General features: G+C 34.8%; 1 protein-coding gene across 1 annotated transcript; it reads right to left on the reverse strand.

Annotated features, from left to right (window-relative positions):
• Window positions 1-544: 544 nt before the first annotated feature.
• LOC145296264 (monocarboxylate transporter 4-like) lies at window positions 545-19,501 on the reverse strand. The gene is made up of 5 exons (XM_080142470.1): window positions 18,577-19,501; window positions 16,330-16,550; window positions 13,543-13,686; window positions 9,109-9,852; window positions 545-779 (listed from the first exon to the last, which is right to left on the reverse strand). The coding sequence occupies exons 1-5, from the start codon at window positions 19,053-19,055 to the stop codon at window positions 634-636; spliced, it is 1,734 nt and encodes a 577-aa protein (XP_079998596.1). The 5' UTR covers window positions 19,056-19,501; the 3' UTR covers window positions 545-633.
• Between the last annotated feature and the right edge of the window lie 4,937 nt (window positions 19,502-24,438).

Here is a 24,438-nt window from a genome sequence, read left to right on the forward strand (position 1 = left end):
CTCTCCCCTTCTGATATGCACTCTTCAAACTGAAATCAAAAGGTTCACCTGTGACAGTAATGCACCACTGCACCAGTGCCGACACTTTTGGCCTTGTTGACTATTATCTTATTATTGTTAGCTGTGAAAGGAGTTCTTATAATAATTAAATTCCAGTTGTTGATGATATTGTCTTCTGAATAATATTGTTGTTATTATTTTTTTTTTTTTGTATTTTTTTTTTTTAGATTAGGTCCGCCTCCACGATTTTCTTTTAAATGACGACTTTTGAAAGTTTTCTACTATGCTGAATACGGAAATCGCATTGAAATTTTGCAGAAATAAGTAGTTATCGAGATATAAAAAGTTGTATTATGCATTGTATTTTTTGGCGGCCATTGTTTTTACGCGCGTGCGCGCGACATAAACAAATCTATGCGCGTAAAAAAGATGGCCGCCAAAGAATGCAATGCATAATACAACTTTTTATATCTCGATAACTAATTATTTCTGCAAAATTTCAAGGCGATTTTCGTGTTCAGCATGGCCGAAAACCTCTAACAGTCATCATTTAAAAGAAAATTGTGGAGGTGGACCTAATCTGAAAATTTAATTTTTTTTTTTTTTAATCTTATATAACGATGTCCAACCCGTTTACAGAGCAGTATCGGGTTCTTTATTCCTTGATTTTCTCGCAAGCCATAAATGAAGAAGAAATGTAATGAGACCACCAACAATTTCCGTTATTCCAGCTGCATAGATCGAAACATCGTATGACTTTGTTATGTCACTGATTTTACCTAAAACAAAAACAGAAGAAATTATTAGTAAAAATTGTTAGGGAAAACCAACCGCCTTTAAAATCTTATTAAAATTGTGTTCCTTCCTTTGTATAAAATAATGAGGGCGTGTTAAGATACAGTCGACAGATCGATTTTGGGGTTTGTTTTACTGTACACATAGATTCGAAAAAGTTGTCAAAAAACAAATATATAACAAATAAATGTTATCAAAGACAAGGGAAGTTACTTTTCTACCTAACTGGATATGTGTTTAGTGTTTTTATTTAATGTAACATGTTTATTCAGCTCGGAAAACATAGTGTTTACCGATCTATTGGAAAATTTAAAATGGCGCCCGACTCTCTCTTTGACACGGTAAGTTTGGGGAAAGGAGTTATAAATAAAAAAAAACTAGACAAAATGCGGTTAGAAACTCGCTCAATATATGTTACCGTGACATAGGCTGACATATCTTCGGTGGGGTTTTAACAGTATTTTGGATATTTAACTAAATAGCAATAATAGAAATATACATAATAAAAATACTTATTGATGTAATAAAAGAACATTATAGTTAAGCAAAGTTTAAATCTAACTAATCAACGATAATTATCGCATAGATATCAATAGATTTGACAATTAGTTTCATATAAAATAAGCATAAATACATACATCCTGGATTTGACAGTCATCAATATTATAAGTAAATAAAAATAAATTAATTATAAATAATAAATTATTAAATATTAAATAAGATATTTTTATGTTAATTATAACAAAATGAATACAATTTATTAATACTTATTAATATTTTGTCAGATTTAACGTTGTTGACTGTACACTAAAATGGCGTAATAAAAAGAAAACACAATTGCAACTTCTCTTACGATTTTCAGATTTTGTAATCATGCCGATATTCCTTTAGTTTCTTTTAAAGTTGATGAGTTCCTTTTTTTTCTGATGAGTTAAGAGCGGAATAAATTTAAAAAAATCAACATAATAATTACATGAATGATTCTGTGCTACGAAACAGGTGCTGTCAAGAATTGAACATTTCAATATACTTAAAGAAATAAACGGTAAGATGATCAACATTTTGAAATTTGAAATATAGACTTTTGTCATTTATTTATATACTAGCCTGGGTGCCCAGCACTACCCGGGTGTTTGGAGGTGTGTGTTGAGCAAAAAAATAAAAATAAAAATAAAAATAAAGTGATGGTAGGCAGACAGGCTCGAACCCGTCCTGCAAAGAGGAAAAAATGTGAAAAAAAAACGTGATCTTTGCCGTTGCGCCCATCGCCAAACCGGAAGTGGTGAAGGTCTAAATTAAGGCTAGTCAATCGAAAAGAGGGGATGACTTTCAAGAATATCGATAGAAAAGTGGCCAATTGAGGGTGAAGGAATTAATAGTTTTAGCCAATTTTTCGGTATTTGTCGTCCGAAGGGTCGAGCTTCAAAATGATACAAATTTCGGGAAAATCCGTCGCCTCTGTTGAAAATTTCATACATACATACATACATACATACATACATACATACATTTAAACAGACAGATGAGATTTATATAATAGATGCGCTTCATAAATTAAATAATTGGGATAAACATATTTTCTTCATCTTTTGACATTGGCTTTTGTCCGGCACTAGCAGGACTACTCGGTGTTGACCGAAGCAAAAGTCTAACATATTTCTATTAAAACTAAAATATGTCAAGTGAATTTGGACATCCGACTATCAAAAGGTATTTGTTTAAATATAAACTGCGTTAGCATTACAACCCAAATATTAAGATACACATTGCAAGTGACGCAAATAATTTTGGGTTGAGATAAGTTTTACTACACTAAGAAGATAACAGTAAAATAAAACCAATCCAAAACACTATCCGTAAATAGAAAAGGAAGGATTAGCCATATTTGCGATAAAATAATTGGAACAACTGCAATATAATAACGAAATTCAAAGTTTTCGTTATTCAATTTCAAAGCTAACCCAGTGGTATCTACTTAATTATCATGTTACGGTAATGAATATATATATATATATATATATATATATATATATATATATATATATATATATATATATATATATATATATTAAAAAATTACGAAAAACGATAAGGTAGAAAAAATTATTAAAGAAAACATTTTTGACGAAAATTAACGAAAATAGAATATTTGTCTAAAAAACATTGGAAGGTTCCAAAAGGAGGCAAATAGCATGTAACTATTACCATTTTTATTTATTTATTTATTTATTTATTTTTAATAAATTGTGCATTTTGCCTTGTTTTTAATATAACTAAGTTACTTCCACTGCTATTATGTCACATATTACCAAAGAAATATGGCAACGGTTTTTACGATAAAGATCGAAAATTTGTGTTTTTTGTTGTATTTTTTTTTAAATAATTCGGTAATATTTAAATACTGCTGACATGCCAATTAACTAGACATCATTGCTTTACGTTGAAATTGATACAAACAATCAGTAGATGCCATTTTTTTAATCGATTTTTTTTTTTTTTTCGTTTTCCGAATTTCGCTCTTATAGTGTATTGGCACCAAAAAATTCATAAATATTTGCACGATAGATAATTCATATTGAAAAAAGATTATCGACCATTGTTAGCAACGTTTGATTAAAAAAGGAAGTACCAATGCACTCTAAGATGGGAAACGATGTTGCTAAACTATTCTTCCAAAATGGAATTTTTAACATTAAAACAGATTGCACATGGTTTATCCAAATTAATACCAAAAAATAGTGAACCATTAGAGAAGACAGTCATGTCTTTCCTCAGGTCTGAGATCGACGTAAAATACATTCTATATAATACAATAAAGGAACTGGCAGATTGTAGCAGCCGAAACTTGCTACAATCACAGGCAGGAGCTAACTCTCGTGGCTCGAGATTTGAAATCCATTTTCTCCCTGGCTTGTTCAATCACAAGCCAGCTTTCAATCATGTAACCGAGTACATAAAAGGTAAAATCTGGAACTCTTAACCCTCTTTTCTCCTGGCCCTACCGGGCAGCAGACTTCACCTGGGGCTTTGGCCCCAAACCGAACATAAGTACAACAAGCTAACATAGCGACCTTCTAACTTCCTATTTGTTTCCACGTGCGGTACACAAACGAGCATTCTTTATCATGCTAAAGAACTGCTCTCGTTGATACACGGACGCACACACTTACCCACTACAACACGTAAATACACTGAAGACTTTGCTCTTTCTTTCTCCTTTAACTGGCCTCCTTCATCCCAATGACTACTAGTTTTAAACACGTGTAAATGGAACTATTCTCTCCTCAACAAGCCGTCAATATATTAAATCTATCTTTATCTTTAAAAACACTTCCACCTACTAACCTGTTTCTCTCGTCTACTAACGCTACTAACGAAGATGACAAATAAAGTTGTTTATTAAATGTTAAAATGAGACTTCCTTTCGTTTTTTTCATTATTAACTAAAATGGTGACCACGTCGTGATCTTCAATGACCTTATTTGTTATTTTTATTATGCTTTAGCTTCTTAAAAACAGCAAACTTTCAGTATCGCTAACACTCCACATTGCTACAGAATTCTTTCCTTTTAAAAACTTATTTTGACCGTATACTCGTCACGAAAAAAAAAGTATGCAGTTTTCACAGAAAATCAAAAACAATCTTCAAATGTCGCTTACTCATCACTTGAGAATTCTCTAGAATACTGTTCTAACACCAGACATTCTTTTCGCCGAAAAGAAAAACAAAACATCATTGCTGAAAATTAAAATTAAAAAGCGGAAACATTTTCAAAGACACGTGTCACATAACCAAAGCTAAACACATTTTAGCGAAAACACATTTCATTAGAAATACTTCCCACATTTTCACGGAAAAGGAGAAAAACGTTTCAACCGGATACATTTCCTTGAAACGAATAAAACAAAGAAGAAACATCTTTTCTTCCACAACGACTCCATACAAAAAAAGGGGTTGAACACTTTCTTCGTGTACGAAAACACTTTTAACACTGGACTTGTATTTATTTTCATGCTACCTTATTCTATTACCAACTCCCTGCCATTTACGCACACCGTGGATATTATAACAACAGCAACAACAACAACAAAAGCATGGGTCAACTCGACTCCATTTACACACGTGATGCAAATGTTCACCGCTACAAGAAATATTCCCCTCTCAAAATCATCTTACAAAAATATTCTTTTCACAGAAAAGCAACATTTTTTTTCAACAGAAAAAACAAATAACTGTTTACTGAACAGTCGAGTCCAACAAAAACGCGTTACTGGCGACTAGCCATTCAAAACACTCTTCACAGAAGAACACACTCGAAACATTTATTATTCACAACCTCCACCGAAGTAAACTCGCCAGCAAATCAATTCGTCACCGACGTTTAGCAACGAGCAACTTAACGACTTCAAATTCCACTGGAATCATTCGAATTTAAAGAAATTTTTTTTATAATTCTACGAAACAAATTTGAACACCGTTACCAGCATCAAGCCTCGTGTTGGCACAAAAAATGGATTTTACAAGCAGCTGTCAAGGACAGACATATTACAAAATTTTCACTACTTCAAATTTTCTAAATTATAACTGAAACTCTTAATCCACTTTCATCCTGGCTCTGCTGGGCAGCAAATTTCGCCTGCGGCTTTGGTCCGACGCCGAACATAAGTACAACAAGCTAACATAGCGACCTTCTAACTCCCATTTGATTCCACGTGCGATACCCAAACGAACATTCTTTATCATACTAAAGAACTGCTCTTGTTGATACACCGATGCACACACTCACCCACTGCAACACTTAAATACACTGAAGACCTTTCTTTCTCCTTTAACCAGCTTCCTTAATCTCGACGATTACTAGCTATAAACACGTGTAAATAGAACTGTACTCAACAAGCCGGCAATATATTAAATCTATCTTTACACAAGAACACTTACACCTACTAAACCGTTTCTCTCTTGTACACGCTACTAACGAGGATAACAAATAAAGTTGTTTATTAAATGTTAAAATGAGACTTCTTTTCATTGTCTTAAAGTTTGATAAGTTCATAAATAAACAAAAATAAGTAGTTAAAGAATCAGAAAAATAAAGCGAACGGTATATATTTCAGCATGCAATGGCATATTGATGTATGGAGAACAGATGGTTGTACCCACAGTGCTAAAAAATATAAAGAGATTTTAACACCGGACATCTGTCGAATTGAGGCACTTATGCTGAGTTTTGTGTACTGACCAGAGATGGATAAGGATATTAAAAATATGGTGAAAATGTGCACAAGCTGCATGCCTCTATCAAAAGCACCACCAAAATCATTCAAATCTTGGCCTAAGACAGACAAACCATGGTCTCATTGACTACGCTGGGCCAATAAAAGGAACATAATTTTTTGTCTTGGTAGACACTTTTATGAAATGGCCAGAAGTTGTCAAATGCAACAACCCGACAAGTAAAAACAAAACAAACACTTTTACTGGAACTGTTCGCAAAGTCCAGCATACCAGAAACTATTGTCTCTAACAATGAAAAGCAATTTGCATCAAAAGAATTCGAAAATCTTTCCAAAAATACTTTCAATAAATCACTTAAAACCTGCACTTTATCGGCCAAAATTAAACGGCCTGGTTGAGAGGTTTTATGACGTATTCGAAAGAGTGACCTAAAAGGCAAATGGTGTCGAAGAAAAAAATGAAGAACTATTGTGTCTCCGATCAACTCCGATAGATCATGTTATCCCATCCCCAGGAGAATTACTTTTTAATCGTAAACTAGTCAGTAATCTCCCAACAAAATATGGGAACCAAAATGTCTATAAGGAGGAAATCCTCAAAAGAGACAACATGACAAGCATGCTAAGGACCTCCCTAATCTTAGCGCAGGACAGTGAGTGCAGATATAAGACCAAGACACGAGTAGATGAACTCCAGCTGGCATCATATAAGCCTGCGCTGAACCGCATTCCTACATTGTCGAGGATCCATCAGGACAGATTCTTTGCAGAAACTGCAGACATCTCAAAAAAATTGCTCACACAATCATTTATACATATATACATAATACATTCTCGCATCATACTCAGTTTATATCACCCAATATTTCAGACAGACATCCTGCAGAAACTCCTAATATGCATACAAGCATCTGCACCCCATCTGCAGAAACACAGTTCAGTACTAATAAACCATCTGAAACAATCACAAATCGGGTCGTGTTGTAAAACCCCCAAAAGATACGATCTGTAGAAAACTCTTCCAGCAAACCCTGCTTGATCAAATATTTCCTTTATAGAAGAGGGATGTCAAGATATGGATTATCTCATCTTGTTTTGTTTTTTAACTGTACGAGTTACGTCCCTTGGAATATAATAAAAATGGCTTCTTACACCCTAAAGACATCTCGTCGTTATCTCTCCTTTATGTTTACTTATTCGTCCTAACAAATACAACGGAATAATACAACACTAATATAAAGAATAGACAAGCAAACGAAAGCCTTCCCAGACGGCAACTATAGAAATAAATCCCAAAAGGGAAAACTGGGATGCCCAACAGACATAAAAACTTTGAGGGGGGGTGACATGTTTCGTACCATATAACTTCCGGTCATTCAGAGATATAAAGAAGATGAATAGAGCACACAAGACAATGCATATTCCATTAACATAGACTTGTATTAACAACTACTATTTGTATATTCGTCTTGCTCTTGTTCCACTATTTAATAAAGTAGTTATCTACATTTTCTCTGTCTTATCATTCGTTTTTTGTGTGATATAACAGAGTATCATTAGTTTCTGTTAAGTATATATTTTGCATAATAGGGAATGTCGATTTTCAACGTTTTGTTGAAGATGAAATATTTACGCGCAGAGAAACTTGACTTTGATTTTATTTATTTATTTATTTATTTATTTATTTATTTTTTGTCTTGATGTTTCAGTCTTTGTATTTATTAAGTGGCTTGCGGATTAGAACACGCATTTTTAAAATATATTATGTTTAGTAATTGTTAATTTCCTACAATTTTCACCATAAGACCTGCTGCCACTACTACTGAAACTGTAACCAAGATCATCTCACACTCTAATTGATAACCAATATCTTTTCTCAAACCGTACATACAATGATCCCATGTTGAATGCAAAAAAAAAAAAAAATTACAAAAAAAAAAAAAAAAGAACAAAAAATAATTTTTTCTCAGCTGAAATTTCCATTCAAAAAATCAATTTCCGAAAACACGTGTCAAAAATTAGTCTAAATGGCACCGAAGCAGATTCGCATATGCAGGTTTGGGATCGAAAACTATAATAGTCAATGAAGTAGGGGAAACATCCATTTTACTCTATCTATGTCACAGTTCACATTAGCAAAAGTTTCGGATTATTCTAAAGTAATATCTTATTTTTGCAGATTAAAAGAATTTTTTTAATTAGTGTGGTTAAAAATAATTAGATTTAAACTGATCGAAATGTTAAAATGCTTTGTGAAAATTGATTCATTTTTAGTAAATGTGACTCATAATCAAATATTCACCAGAGGAATATCATTAAGAGTATCAGTCAATGTTCAATTTATACGTTTTAGAAATGATTTACAATTCTTGTTGATAACGTACGCGATGTAGATAAAAAATAGTGTGTTCAGTCATTAAATCTGGTACAGACATTATCGGAATATCATTGAATGTTAAATTCCACTTAAATTCTAATGATACCCCGGCGACGAATGTTAGCTGACAGATTATCTATTCCAGAAGAGTAGAACTGCAGTACTATCCACACACACCCCTCTCTCTCTCTCTCTCTCTCTCTCTCTCTCTCTCTCTCTCTCTCTCTCTCTCTCTCCTTCTCTACCCCTTCTTTTCCATCCTCTCCTCTATCTCTCTCAGTGGCAGGCAGAGATCTGGTGATGTCCTAATGATTCCAGCGGTCAATTCTATGGTTGCATTCCTCATTCAAGTTTGTACTGAGAAATATTATGAAAAAAGGAGATTGTCTGGATATAATTAGATAACCCCCCCCTCCAATTTGAATGCACCGGGCCACCATCCTGTCCTATACTTTCTACACACCACTGTTCTCTCTCTCTCTCTCTCTTTCTCTCTCTCCCTTTCTCTTTCTCCCCCCCCCTCTCTCTCTCTCTCTCTCTCTCTCTCTCTCTCTCTCTCTCTCTCTCTCTCTCTCAGATGTACACCTATACACTCTTGTTGATCTGATAGGATTTAAACTAATTCAACAATCAATCACAACACTAGTTTGTTTTGAATAAGTTTCATATCAAACTAATAATATCTTCCTTACCAGTCTTACCTGCCAGAGTTGTTGCTATTAAAGTTCCCAATCCAAAACAGGTGAATATTAATCCAAAGGCAACCGAATAGGAGTCTAAACCAACTGCTATCAGAACAATTGCGGGGCGGATGGTGCTCATTATTCCATGGGTAAAACCGGACATTAGTATGACGACACTAACTTGAACGAAGGTGACACATTGTGGGATCAAGCTGATGCATAAACCTCCTAAAACCATCATGATATAAAAGGATGGATAAAAATAGTTCGTTAGATCGTAAATACTGTTCAAAACCCCGAAGATGAATCGGCTAGTAATACCGAAGGCACTGTGGATAGTCAAAATGGTGACGCTTTGCCACATCGAGTTTCCTCTTTTTTTCCAGAAATCGACTACAATAGTGGTCACAACTGTCAAGGAACTGGACGCTAGACTAGATGCCAAAAGAGCTGTCAAAAAGATCTTGTTACGAAGTATGGTCATGTCAAAGAACTTTTGCTTCTTTTGTTTCTCTGTCGTCGGTCTTTCTAAGTGGAAAGAGAGAAATCCTGCAAAGCACATGTTGAGTGCTAGTCCGCTAAGAACAATCAGCATCCCTCGCCATGAGTAAATGTCCTCGAGCACTTTCATGATCTGGGGCATAATGAATGTGCCGGCTGGAGATGAAGCTGTGAGATACATTAGCATTGTGCTTTTGTTCTTGTGGAAGATCTTACTCACAGACACCGATGTTGCTACGTTCATTATAGAAGAACCAGAACCTTGTAATGAAAAGACAAAGAAAAAAGAGAAAAAAAAAATTATAAAATATTTAAGATCTATTAAGTTGGTGCAAAAATAATGTCGTTTTTGACGTTCAAAAATATATATCATAAACGGCATTATTTTTGCACCAACCTAATAAGATATACATTAAAATATTAATTCAAATATTTCGGTGATATACATCCTTTTCAATGAAAATCTTTTTTTGAAAAGCATCCCATTATTAGACCTACAGACTAACACTCGTTCGCAGAATTACACTATGCGGACCAGAAAAGAAGAAAAAAATCAGACTTTCATTGATAAGGATGTACATCATCGAAATATCTCAATATATCTAAGATTTATATTTTGACAAAATCTTGTATTCCAAAAACAGAAGCATTTTTAAACACCTGCCCCCCCCCCACGGTGCTTGTGCAGTATAGTGGAATTTCGAACAAATGTATTTCAGGTAAAAAAAAAAAACTATTACGTACTTACGTGTCATGTCGAAATTAGTATAGATTCCAAAAATTATGAAAAATGATCCAGTAGAAAAATAATTACAAGTAAAAATAGAATTTATCGAATTAACGAGTTTTATCATATTTTTTAATGCGGAAAAGTTGTGTATCATAAATTGACTTATCTCCCTTGCTTTTCTTAAAATTTACCATTGGAAAAATAGAAAATGTCGGACGGCAAGTGTTTAAGATTTTTTTTTAAATAAATCCAGCATATCTACAGGATCATTTTCGCAATTTTTGGAATTTACCGTTGTTGATATTGAGGTTTATTTTTGTGTCAAGTCTTCTATTAGTCATCGCTTTCACAGGAAGACATTTAAATATGAGAAAACTGATTGGGATGAGCTTTGCAATTTCCTATGTGACGTTCCATGGAGTTCTATCTTTGATACCTTTATTCCTTATAGTAAGTTTCAAACTAAACCTCATTCTCCTGTCTGATTTTCATCTCTTTGCGTTTTCGTACATTGTCAATCATAATCATTAGATCAATATCATCGGAATGGTTCTGGAGCTTTCAGACAATCCTATAGAAGAGCTAACAATCTCTGAAACTAAGTCTAGCTATTCTCAAACGATTTGTGACTCTATATGATCTCAAAAACTTTAGGGTTATGGCAAGGTTCTTGACATTATTAGGTCTTTTTTTCTGATTGAAGTTTGCAAATAACTCTGGATAGTGTCTCATTCTCTTTTTTTATAAATGCTGGTGTTCCTCAAGGTTCTATTCTAGGTCCAACATCGTTTCTTTTCTATATCATTGATCTTCCTGAAAATATTATTCAGAAGATCAACATCTATGCTGATGATATCACTATTCATTGTTGCTTATCGCCTATTTCCTTAGGATCAGTTGAAATATGCAGCTGATCTAGAAGTTGGGTTCGGTTGTGGATTGGGGCACGAAATGTTAAGACGCAGCTTGTGTCTTTTAATCATAGGCATGCCCATTTTCTTCCTGAGATTCTCATGAATGGCTCTTCTCTTGAGAATGCGAATCTGAAACTTCTTGAACTTGTAATGTGGTATAGTCGGTTCTGTCTATAACAATCTCTGTTTATCTCTGTCACGTATATATCATCATGTTTGTTGCACTTCTACAAAAATATGTGCTGGTAATAAATATATACACTACTTGTTTCAGCCGTTTTAACAATCAAACAGGGAGACGGTTTTATAAGCTAAATGAGCAAAAAAAAAAAGGCAATTAATTGAAGTAAAATATTTGTTCAGACTTCGGCTTTCCCATGACAAACTTCAATTGTAAGTTCCAATTTTAGTTCTCTCTATCAACTGTCAAAAAACGACAAAAAAAACAAAAAAAAACAATCTCGTGCTTCCAACTCGTCCTTTTCATAGCAGTTTCTGTCCTCCTATGCAAATTAATGCCATATGTTTATTACTGAGCTATTTACAGGTGAAGATCTTTTCATTTTCTTCCCTTCCATCATTCCGACAGGAAAGAGAGAAGCGCATCCGTTTGTGTAAGTCGCTTTCTTTGTTACATTCAACATGTAATCAATTTCCCTTATGCTGTTGTTCAATTCCACTACACTCTCCCGTTATGTGATGATCACATAGATAACAACTCGGAGGTTGTCTTTTTTTTTTGTCTAGTGCTCCTTTGAAGTAAAGGCACTATCCTCTTCAGATAACTCGTCTGGAGAAATATTACTTGGCATGGATGCGTTGTCTTCTTCAGAGGCATCACCGTGTGTCTCATTGACTGCTGTTTGGCTTGCCTGGAGGAGTTTCGTCTATGCCCTTCAGTTGTAGCATTAAATCAGGTTACCTGGGGCAGTCAATAGTGACACATCGTCCTTAGGAGTAACATTGTACCAATAGACTGCTTCTGCTATAGAACAATTTTTCCTTTGCTGCAATTCACTTCACACTCTGATGACACCGCTCCATAATGCCATTGCCGGAGGGGATGTATGCACAACAAAAGTGAACTCAGACTCCCCATTCACTCAGAAAGTTCTCAAAGACCTTGCTATGGAACTCTGTATGATTGTTGATGAGCATTTCTGCCAGTGCTCCACACTTGTAAAACAAGATTTCTAAGTGGCTAATGATGCTTGCTGCATCTTGTCATCTCAAATGATGCCAGATTGCGAACTGCGTGGGCATGTGGTAGCTAGTGTTTGCCTTGATAGTGGGTTATATCAATTCCCACCCGAAACTAAGTGCTACTAACGTTCAAGTTCCCTTTCAGCCAACGTGTGAGTGGTGGGTCAATCGACTAGCACTTTTTGCAATTTCTTACCACAACCTTAATCAATGTGTTAGGAATCGTGGGTTCCACTTATTTAACAAAGTATAATTTCACCTTACGCCTGGGTAGCCACTTTGGTGATGGACAGACTTCATCCAGTCATGGTCGTACTTATTTAGCAACACTGCTCCCACACAGTACAGAGGTTCAACTGCTTTTGGCTGAAGAAGCAAAGGTTGACGTTCAGAAAAATCATTATTTTTATGGAGGATAATGCTCCTTCGCATGCAGCAAGCAAAAGCAAATAGTATTTGCAACATCTCGGGTTCTCTGGGCTACGGAAGATAGAGTGGCCTGCAAATTCACCAGATTTGAATCCAATTGAGAATCTTTGGAATATCATAAAGCGACACCTCTATGCAAGTGGACGCCAATTTAAGAGCAAAGATGAGTTGTGGGATACTCTCCAAGAGGTATCATGAGGAATAACTGTTGACGAAATCACAAATTTGACTAATTGTGTGGGCCAATGTCTTAAAGTCATTCATAAAAAAAGGATCGCATATCCCCTACTAATTATGTCAACGTAGAAATTGCTATGTAGTTATTGTGTTTTAAGCATTTTTCATAGTTCATTTAATGTTTGAAAATTATTTCAATAAACAAGTTATGGGTATATTTTTTTCTCAACCTCGTTAATAACTTGACACACTGAAATCAACAGATATTCCTGTCTTCTGCCATAGTTTCGCTAATACTGCTTTAAATATTTTTATTTTCTGACTGGAGTAGCTGAATAGTATTATAAGCATTTTTTCAAAATTTCATTGATTTTTGTTCACTCGTTCCTTAAATATTTTTAAAAATGTAAACTCATTAATAATTTGATATGTAAATTGAAGTGTAAATTGAAGAAAAGGAAATTGTTTTAAAAAAGAGTAAACAGAAATGATTCTTACCAAAGAGGAATCCGAGTACAATGAGAAGGTACCAAATATTTGTAACAAATGCACTCAAAAAAAGTCCCACCGAACAGAAAAGGCTGCTAAGAATCACAGACCACCGGACACCAATACGATCAACCAACATCCCAGAAAAGACACCTTCAAATGAAATTTGTTAAATTCCAAAAATAGTAAAATAAAAGAACAAAAACTATTAATGAAATGTCACTCAGAAGTGCACATACCTCCACTGCAACAAAAACAAAAAAAAACTAAATAAAATGGTTCAAAGATAAAATAAGTGAGCCATGCCTGGTTCTAAAAATTATTTATTTTGATTTGATTCATTTTGATTTGATTCATTTTGAGCTTGATAGAAAAAGGCATACTTTGTCTGTTCCGTTTGGGAATTTTTTTTAGATGAGGATTGATAATTTGGATTATTTGGATTGTTCAGACTACTGTTCTTATCGTGGATGTTGTTCTCTCAACGTTTCGGCTAATGAAAGCCCCTGACTTTCTTCGGGTGTGTCTTGTTCAACTCAGAATCTTTATGATAAACTTAGGAATTTGTACGTAATGTCGAACAGAACTGTTTATTCAATGACCCGTGGCACAACTGATATAAGTGCTAAGTAATAATTAGTTCTAATTAAGAGTTTTCTGGGGGTTGTAGGTTCAATCCTCACTACAGTCGATACTAAGAATACAATTACAAATTACTTAAGTTTTCTATGTGGTCATGACTGACTATGTAAAAATCTAACCTTAGTGGATAGACAAAGGGTTTTATTAGAAATCCCATTTCCACATTTGACAAGACACATATGAGGAAAGTTGGGTGTTACATTGACTGAAACGTTGTGAGAATAACATCCAAGATGAGAAAAGTAATCGAAATAATACAAATTGTCCAAAATTTTGCAACAAAAATATTCAAATGGCATTCAGAAGAGTGCATAACTCCACTGCAACAAAAAACAAAAACATAAATAAATAAAACAAAAGACAATATAATTAAACTGCGTCTGGTTCTGCAAATGATTTGCTTTTCTAAACTCAATATAAGGAGGCACATTTTGCTTATTCAGTCAGTTCAGTAATTACTACGTTGCTCAATTCTAGTCAGTTTTCATTGTAAAAGAATTTAGAAACTCCTGCATACTGCAACACATGAGGCAATCAAAGTTATCGATTGCATTTGATCTGAAGCCAGATCCGCATAGTCCCGCTTATTCCCAAATCTCACGTGATTGTTTGCTTGATTGTTGAAGTATTTGGTTAGCAATTCTCTCTGGAGTTAATCTTAGAGCATGTTCAAGCTAGTCTAGACGTCGTATGCAGATTATTGACGATACCAGCTGTTGGTTAGTGCAGTCTCTGACTTGATTGGTAGCTTAATTGCTCCATTTGTTTCTTAAAAAATTTCCTAGGCACTTTCCTCTCTTGGCTGGTTTTGAAATGCTTTCACTTCTATATAGTTGTTGTTATAAAATATTTATTCAGATCTAAGGGTTGATTTTTTGTTTTCGCAAACTTTGCAAAACTGATTAAATGTTGCCAAGTATTTTTCCTACCCTGTACTACAACTCATGGTCAAAAAGGTGCATAATATTTTCATTTGCTGATGCATGTATAAAGCATTGTACACCCGTCGGGAGCTCAGGTTGTGGATAGTCTGCTGGCAAAAACCATTCGGGCGTACTAATTTATGAAAAGGTTTATTAAAAAGCTTGAACAAATCAGCAGGTTCGGTTTACTTGCATGAAGAGAAAAAGAAAGAGAGAAAGAAATGGATAGCTTGTCTCGCTACACTGTGCTCAACCATCTCCCCTCCATCGACAGTAGGGATGACACTCTGGACACGTCTTCTCTATTTGAAGTTCCTCTTGAAATGAACAATAAAATCTCCGTCTGGAAATTGCATGGTTTTATTGACGTTCGTTCTGAGGTCACCTTTGGCTCTTAAAGTGTCACTTAAGTTTCTCACTCAAGCACGTTATGTAACACAATAACTGCCCCCTCTCTCTCTCTCTCTCTCTCTCTCTCTCTCTCTCTCTCTCTCTCTCTCTCTCTCTCTCTTTATTTGTTCATAGAAGCCCATTTATTTGTTTATCGTCTGCCAAAGATTAAGATCGATCTCTGGCTTTCTGTGGGCCCCATTCAGCCTTATTTACCACATACACGTTTTAAACATTCTAACATTCTGCCATTACTAATCAACAGAGTATAACCACTGTTGACCCAAAGAAGAGTATCAGGCATGTGTACACAGTGTGATGATTTATGGAAGCGAAACCAGGCTAGTTAGGGTTGAGGACATGCGTTGTGTGGAGAAAAATCATATGAGAGAGATACAATAGATGTGTAATGTGAGTCTTAAAGACAAGCTTAGATCTGATGGCCTCAGGTGAATATTAGATCTGGGCATTATATATAGAAGCAGGAGACTTTGATGGCATGGCAACGTTGAAAGAATGGGTGATAGTTCTTGGGTCAACAGATGTGGAATAGTTGAGTTAGCAGGTTCAGTTCATAAAAGAAGTCCAAGTAAAACATGAGAGGAAATGATACGGTGGTGGACTTGAGAGACAGAAGAATAATCTGAACAGAGATGGGTTAGTCTGGAAGTCACTTTTGACAAACGGTAACATGTAATACGAACATTAAACCAATGATGATGATGATGAGCAGGAGGAGGAGGAGGGGAGGAAGGGGGGAGGATGAAAAATAATAATAAGAAGACAATGAATGAATAATTTGGCTAAGTTATTACCATTAACTAATATTTTTCATGCTTACCTCCAATTCCAAAGATTCCAACACACACTGAGATAATTAAGGCGGTGACCGTATTGGATGCCTCGAATTCTTCCCGGAAGGAGACATAAAGGACACCAAGTGAAAAGCAAGTCCCCATTACGAAAAGCCCGTTAAAACAAAGAGCAAAAAGGGTGCAATACTGTAAGAAAACGTGTCGATTGGAGCAGACTCTCTTCTTGTCATCTGCTATCTCTGATGAACTATAAATAGAAATAATAAAATTAATTTTTAAAATAGAAAATTGATAAATATTACGATGTATTAACTTGTATTCATTTTTTTCTTCTTCATTACTTTCATTCAAGTTTAGTCATGAAAACACTATTTCTAAACTTAAGTATATGCGGGGCAGTGGGGGAAATGTGGCTTATTACTTTTAACATCTCTAAAACTAAGCTTCTGTAGAGGTGGAAGTTTAAACTTTGAAAAATAAAATAAGTGTTTAAAATCGTCTGTGCGCATATGGAGCAGCGCAAACTTCCGGTTGTATTAATAAATGCAGATGTATATTTTTGAGCTAATCAGAATCATCTGTGATAAATTATCAAGCTATTATTTGTGATCAACTTGATCTTCAGTTGAGTAGGGAAAATCACGTTCAAGGCTATTATACTCTGTGAATATTTCATAGTAATTAATTCTCGATTATACCTGCCTCGCGAGTTCAACTAATTGTATACTTTCTTCTATTGTCTTCCTTATATTTGAGTTCCTTTCTATAGAGTTCACATATCCTTGAACATTTTAACGTGGGTGTGTGCATCCGTAGCGGCGCTACTTAAAACTCATCTTGCTGTCTATTGTATTCACTAAAGTTCTTATTGGCTTTCATATGCTCTCGGAAACTCCTTTGTTTTGCAAAGATATCTATCCTCAGAACAAGTATTCTTTTGTAAGCCACCTGTTTCGATACCCATAAAATATCCCTGTGTATTTAATGCATATTCTTCCATATATCTGTTCTCCAAACTTCTTCCCTTTCACCACCAAAGCTCAGATCTGGTTTGCCCCAATCAAAATGAATTGCTCTCTCCTTGAGGAAGCCTCCTAACTTTCACCCCAGATTTCAAGCAGAAGACGTATATCCAATCTGTTGCTAAGGCTACTGTTGCTAAGGCTGCTATTGCAAAGGCTGCTGGATAAAATGGTTGGATCATTCTAGTGCTCTAGAAAGTACCTGACTCCAGATTTAATCCTTTGCCAATAAAAGCTTCAGGTACATCAAAGAAATGGAATATCACTGCCACATCTATGGAGCTGCTGTACAAAGCACTTTTTCTTGCCTCGACACACTCCAAAGTTGACTTCAAAATCTAGTGAGGTGGATGATCTCTTTTCTCTCCTAAAACACTTTCTCACAGAAGAGATGCTGCTAGTCTCTTTCTGCTTTATTGTTATTTGTATAGAAGGTGTTTGACCGAGCTTAAGTCTTTCATTCCTCTTTGTAAGACATTCTCGTAACTACCAAAATGGAAAAAAGACTTTCCTTTCTCTCTCTATTTGCCAAACATCAAACGGAATTTTCATGGATGGAGCTTCTTTGGAAGGGATTTCCACTTGTGGATCATATTGCAGCAAAACTGCTTCCCTGCTGATTACAACTTGCTTGTCTTCAAATCCAATGTAAACAAATTTTTGTGATAAACCTCCACATAAGTAATCAAATGCAGTTCATACCATTGATCAATTTAAGTACTCCCATAGTGTTTCTCATCTTTCGGTTGGAAATCATTTCAGTCTCATTAATCCTTATCCTTGATTGGCTCGTGGCCTTGATAAGTAGTAACGACAATAGTAAAAAAAAATACGACTGACAGTCTAATACATCTAAGAAATGAAAATTCTAAAGTTACTTATTGACTTTTTAGCCTGTTAAAAACAGACAAAAATTATAGCCTCTTCACTAAGACTAAGTGCTCTATGCCAAGTTGATGGTTGAATGTTAATCAATTTGTGCTCATTTTTGCATTAAATACTAATCCCTATCAATTCCTATTTATTCCTAACTCTAAATCGAGCAGATACCATAATACTTAGTTCGCTCCACCTTATCATAACAAAGGGCGATACAGAATTTCGGTCAGATCAGCTCAATAGTTTCTAGAAAACGTGGAATGGACAGACAAAGAGAAATATAATATAGATTGATCTACGACAAAATTAAAATTCAATTCTATTATTAAACAAAAAATTAAAAAAATAAAACAAATGGAAATAATGAATTACCTTTTTAGTTGTGAATCATTTTCATCCTCGGAAGTCTCTAAATTTATAGGAGCTGGATATATTAAGCTGTTTGCAGAAACCCGTCTGATGATTTCAATGAAAGAATTGGTTTTTCCTCTTTGCTCTGTTTCTAACTCTCTTTTGGCAGACTTTGGAGTGTCGGGAAGATGATCATCAGATTGAAGCGTTGCACCACTCAAAGTTACTGGTTCTTTTTCAGCAGACTTTGGAATATCGGCTTGAATTGTCAGACCATTCAACTCTTTTTTATTAGTCCCTAGATGATTTTTAGATTGACTTAAACCATTCGATGTTGTTAAGTCTTTTTTGATAGTCATTGGAGTATTGAGAAGATGATTATCGTGTTGTATTGTTAGGATATTCAATGTTGCTAACTCTGTTTTGGTGTTCTTTAGGGGTTCGGGCTGATGATTATCAGGTTGCATTGTCAATATCGTTTCTTGATTACTTAAACTCATTTTGAAGAAACAATGTTATTCATTCAAATCTTCTCTTTTTTTTATTGTTTTAAAAATAACAAAAAGCGCAGAAGAAATAATACATGCTAAACATTTTCTGATAACATAAAAGAAACTGCAAGAAAGCAATTTTACACCTTTTCTTCCTTTTGGTAACTTTTGCTGGAAGCCATGAAAGAAATATGTATATCCATCAAATGCTCTCGTTGGAATTAGTTAGATATATTTTCAATTTGGAATTATCATCTGGATATTAATGTAGTTCCGTTTTTACAAGAGTAAAAAAAAAAAAATGCCAATCAACTTTTTTTTTTTTTTAAATCTATTGTTTACTTTGTTTTAAAACTATAGAGATGAATACTAACATTATTTGGTGAAGGGAAGAGGTGTTATCATCGTCATATTATCGTTTATATAAAGTTATACATGAGAATTTGAAGGCTGACCAACCAAAAGTTAGAAATATTTAAAACTAAAGATTATACAAATTTCAGACTGATAAAATATTAGCCTCACCCCCTAAATTAATGAAATTTTATTCAAATACATGTCTGATATTCTTAGGTTTCTTTCTATTTCGACCTTGTCATGACGTTTGTGACTTAAAATGCAGGTCAATTAGAATTTAACAGCTGATTGTTTTTTTCTGATTTGTTTTTCGCTTACATAATGAGAAAGTACATATTAAAAATTCATATTTCTCCATAGTGAAATGAATTAAAGAAGGAGAATTCATTACTATAAGAAGGTAAATCACTCGTATTCCATCTTTGAAATCAGTAATCATATAGAAAAGTGTTCACAGGAAAAGATATTAGAATTGATGAATTAAAAAAAACAAAACTTTTTGGTTATCAAAACTCTATATCTGTGCCTAAATCTAAATGCAGATTCCATGAATGAAGCTTCTTTTCTTAAAACTGCCCACCTGCGGAACATTGTTCCATTGGCCTGCTTCCCGGCTGATTATGGTAGCCTTCAAGTCCAATGTAAACAAGTTCTTGTTGAGCTGGCCCCTTAAATAATCCAAATTCTGACCAATCTATACCATTAACGATTAGAACACTACCACCTTACATTCATAAACCTTTATCCTTTAGTGACTATCGGGCCTTGATAAGTGGGGACTCCCTTGTAAAAACACACACACACACACACACACACATACACACAAGCAAATAATTGGTCTAAATCGCACACAAAACAAGTTTCTGCATGTAGCTATTACTTAAAAAAGCTATAATGGCCAAAGAAATAAGGGAAATCTTACTTTACTTTACATATAAGGTGAAATAAAAATACATATCTTTATTGCACATCTGTATTATCTCTTTTTTGTTATAGTCACGTTCATCACATCTTTTCTTACTTTTTCTTGCTAACTTGAATCGTGGTATATTGCCCAACAGGTCATTGCCTATCACTATCACACCACATCTCCTTCACTATCATGCATAAATAATAAGATATGGATGATAAAATAATGATATTGCTTTGGATAACAATATATTATAACCTCAAAAACGTGTGAACTTCAATAAAATCAGAATCAAATTTCCTTTTTAATAACCTGAATCAAAAATATTATGAAAAATGAACATAGTGAGGTGCTAATCTATCTCTGCACAGGTATTTATTTATCCCTCTTTCTCCCAAGTCCATTCTTATCACTTCTTATTTTCATTGTATACCACTCACCAAACTGAATACTGTATTATTACACACACCTGCTCTATCAAGCACTTTTAAATTCACCGTACTTGCTTAATAAACTTAATACAAACTTGCTGGTTACAGAATAATTGGCAATGTATTCTCAACCATCAAATTCTTTTCCTTCTATTAGGTTAATAAAAGTAGGGTTTTTTTGTTTTTTTTTACATAGGCGTCACCACTTATCAAGGCCGATAGGCCACTCAAGGATAAGGGTTAAAGATTGTACAGTAGTCGAAAGGACAATATAGTAATCGATAGTAATGGAAGTTCAGTAAATTTGTTAACTTATCAGAAACTTGTTCACGTTGGACTTGAAGACAACTATATTATAGACAGCTGGAAAGCAGGAAAACGGAAGACAATTCCACAGGCGTGCAGTTCTAAGAAAGAAGCTTTGATCATGGAATCTATGTTTAGGTTTAGGCACAGATAAAGAGTGGGGAAAATTATTGATAATGTTTTCAGTTAGTCGAGTGTTTCTTGTGAAAGTTTGGCGAGGGGGGACCATAGATTGAAGCTCAGTCGAGCACTTTCCATGAAAATAACGATAAAGCAGAGACAAACTCGCAGCATCTCTTCTGTGAGATAGAGGTTGCAGCGAAGAGAAAAGGACATCTCCCACCAGGCCACAAAGTCTATTTTGAACCCTATCAAGGCAGGACAAGTCTTTTCTGGCAGCTCCTGCCCATATGTGGCAACAGTATTCCACCCTTGGACGTATCTGGCTCTTATATAGATAGAGAATTGCATCAGCAGTGAGATATCTACTGGATCGATAGAAGGATCTGACCATTTTTCCAGCGGCCTTGGCAACAGATTTGATGTACATATTCCATTTAAGATCAGGAGTAAAGGTCAAGCCCAGAAGCCTGTCAAAACTTGAGGCCTCCCCAAGACGAGAGCCATTCATTTTAATTGATGCCAGATGGGGATCAGAACGTTGATGATGTAAAGAGAGAAGCTTGGTTTTAGATGCATTAAAAGTAACCAGCCACTCCTTTCCCCATTGTACAACGTGATCAAGATCAGAGGAGAGAGAATCGGAGAGAACTTGGTTGTTTACTGTCTTAGATGTGCTACCATAGATGGTAGTGTCGTCAGCAAAAATGTCTACGAATGATGTAAGGATGTGATTTGGAAGATCATTAATGTAGATCAGGAAAAGAGTTGGGCCCAGGTTGCTGATGGACAGAAGTCTGAAACACTTACAGTTCTAGGAGTTCATTATTACATCTCTGGATAAAAAATTTGAGTTTTTCAAACAATGAACTCCCGGAATATCTGATGAACATTTGAACTGGTGTGACTGCCACCAGTCTCTCACTCCTAGACAAGGTTCACAAAAGAGTCGTCAATCGAATAGGTCACGCACTGTCAACCAAACTCCAACCTCTGTCCCACCAACGAAATGATGCATCCATATGCCTATTGAATGGAACGTGCTCTGAATCCCCTCTACATAAATACTTCTGACTAACTCGACAAGTAGCAAAATCCCACCCCTACACTGTAGAGATCCCTAGTATTTTACTCAAATAGTTTCTTCCCTCGAACTGCTAGACTTTGGAATTTCCTCCTGAGTCCCTGCTTCCATAAATGCAAAAGTTCAAGTGTAATGTGAACAGACACCTTGCTGCTTTACTCCCTATATAGTATTCCTGCAAATTTTGTCCAAAATAGTAGTTCATTACATCCAAGCGGCACTGTGCCTTGTTTGGGGTTAAAAAGCAATAAGAATAAATAACTAAACACTGAATTTTAAATGTCCTGCACATTTACAAGTTGTCATATTAACAAGTGGAAATTTACATATTGTGAAAATTGAAAATAAGCAAGAAACAAAATCATTATGCCACAAAATAATTTACATTTTTTTTTTTTACTAATGAGTTACCACTTTTTAAGGCTAGAAGCTACTTGAGGATAAGGATTAATGAGATAGTTGGATTGTCAGTTGAATGATGAAGAATATTATGAGAAGATTGAAAATGATGAATGGAACAGACAAATTTAGATTGCTTATGAGATTTGTGACAAGTATTTGTTGACATGGAATTTGAAGATGACCATACAAGGAAGCAGTCTGGTGGTAATATGTGCCACAGATGGAAAGCTCTTGGGAAAAAATTCTATTCATGGAAATTCTATTAAAAACACAGAGAAAGAAAGGAACGTTTTATGCAGTTCTGGGAGAAAGACTAGTTCTTGCTGTAGATTTCTTACAAAGAGGAACTATAAATTGGAGGTCAGTTCAACACCGTCTCTGAAAATAATAAAATAGTGAAAGAAACGAGAGCAAACAGAAGAGATCGTATATATTATTTAATTATTGGAATTCTTTTGAGATGAGTAATTTATATATTTTATTTATGGACTGTTATCTTCATCTTTATAGTTGTTTCACAATGTTTCGGCCAACTATTCCTCTAGTATTCGTCAGGTTGTTAACCTTTGGGGCTCGTGGCGCAGTGGATATAGACATTGAATCTCTACAGTTCCGAGTGAGCATTGTCTGAAGATAGCGGTTTCAATCCTACCCAAAGCTGGCCAGAGAATTAGTTGGCCAAAACGTAGTGAGACAACAACTATGGAAGGCAGTAATTACTGAAAATACAGTTAAAGATTCAGCATTCCTATCTCGTCATGGTTGACAACCTGACGAAGGCTATAATGAGATGAGATTATAAGTCCGTAAATAATTAAATAAAAAAAAGAAGAGATCGTGTCCCTCTAGATTGGAAAAGTGACTTTGTATTTTGTCAAAGCAAGTAAGAGTCCTCTGAGTAGATGTGACAGTAGTACGCCATCTGGAGACATATCTGACTCTTATATAAGTACAGGATTGTGTCAAAAGTTAGATATTTTCTGGAGCAAGAGAGAATTTCTCTGAAATAGATGCATAAGTAAAAGTATTGCTACAACATTTTAGTTGCTATAAAATGGCGTTCATCAGGTGTTGGTTATATGTGATTATCTTTTGGGAACTTTGAACCTTGACCATTTATTAATTTACAGGGAACACTATTTCTCGCTCCAATTTCCATACTTATTTGAACATACAGTATTATTGTTTATATTGCTTCTCTTTGGACTATTGTCCTTATCTGCATTTAAATCAAGCATTACTCTTGGTATAAAAAAAACTGAAACAATATGATGTAATAGTGTTGTATAGCACCCTGTTCAGACTTCCTCTGCAATTGTTCTTTTGATGCTGCTGCTGCTGCTGCTGCTGCTGCTGCTGCTGCTGCTGATGTTCTTTTGATGCTGATGATGATGACTGTTGAATGGATACTTGTTAAAGATGAAGGAATGGGGACTTCTTTGTCGGATCGATCATTTGTTGTTCTGCTGGACGAGACACACCCAGTTATCGTTAATTCCAAATAAATTACATATTGTAACATCCAACATCTACAGTCACATAACATGGTTGCTTTGTTGTCATTGTTGATTTCAATTAATTAATACAGATGATTATGATAGTGACATCTTGTTTCTTTTTGTTTTTATTTCGTTTTTTACTTATCATTTAATCATCACTGGGTTCAGTAAGAAAGAAAGAGAAAGAAAAAAAAGAGAGAAAGATTGAGAATTTCATTATTTCATGTTAATTCTTGAGTTAGAAGCCATGTTTTAGTTTCAGAAAAGTTTCCAATTGGTAGTA

Source organism: Euprymna scolopes, chromosome 16, assembly GCF_053919585.1.
Source record: "Euprymna scolopes isolate OS-2025 chromosome 16, ASM5391958v1, whole genome shotgun sequence".
NCBI classification, from domain to species: domain Eukaryota; kingdom Metazoa; phylum Mollusca; class Cephalopoda; order Sepiida; family Sepiolidae; genus Euprymna; species Euprymna scolopes.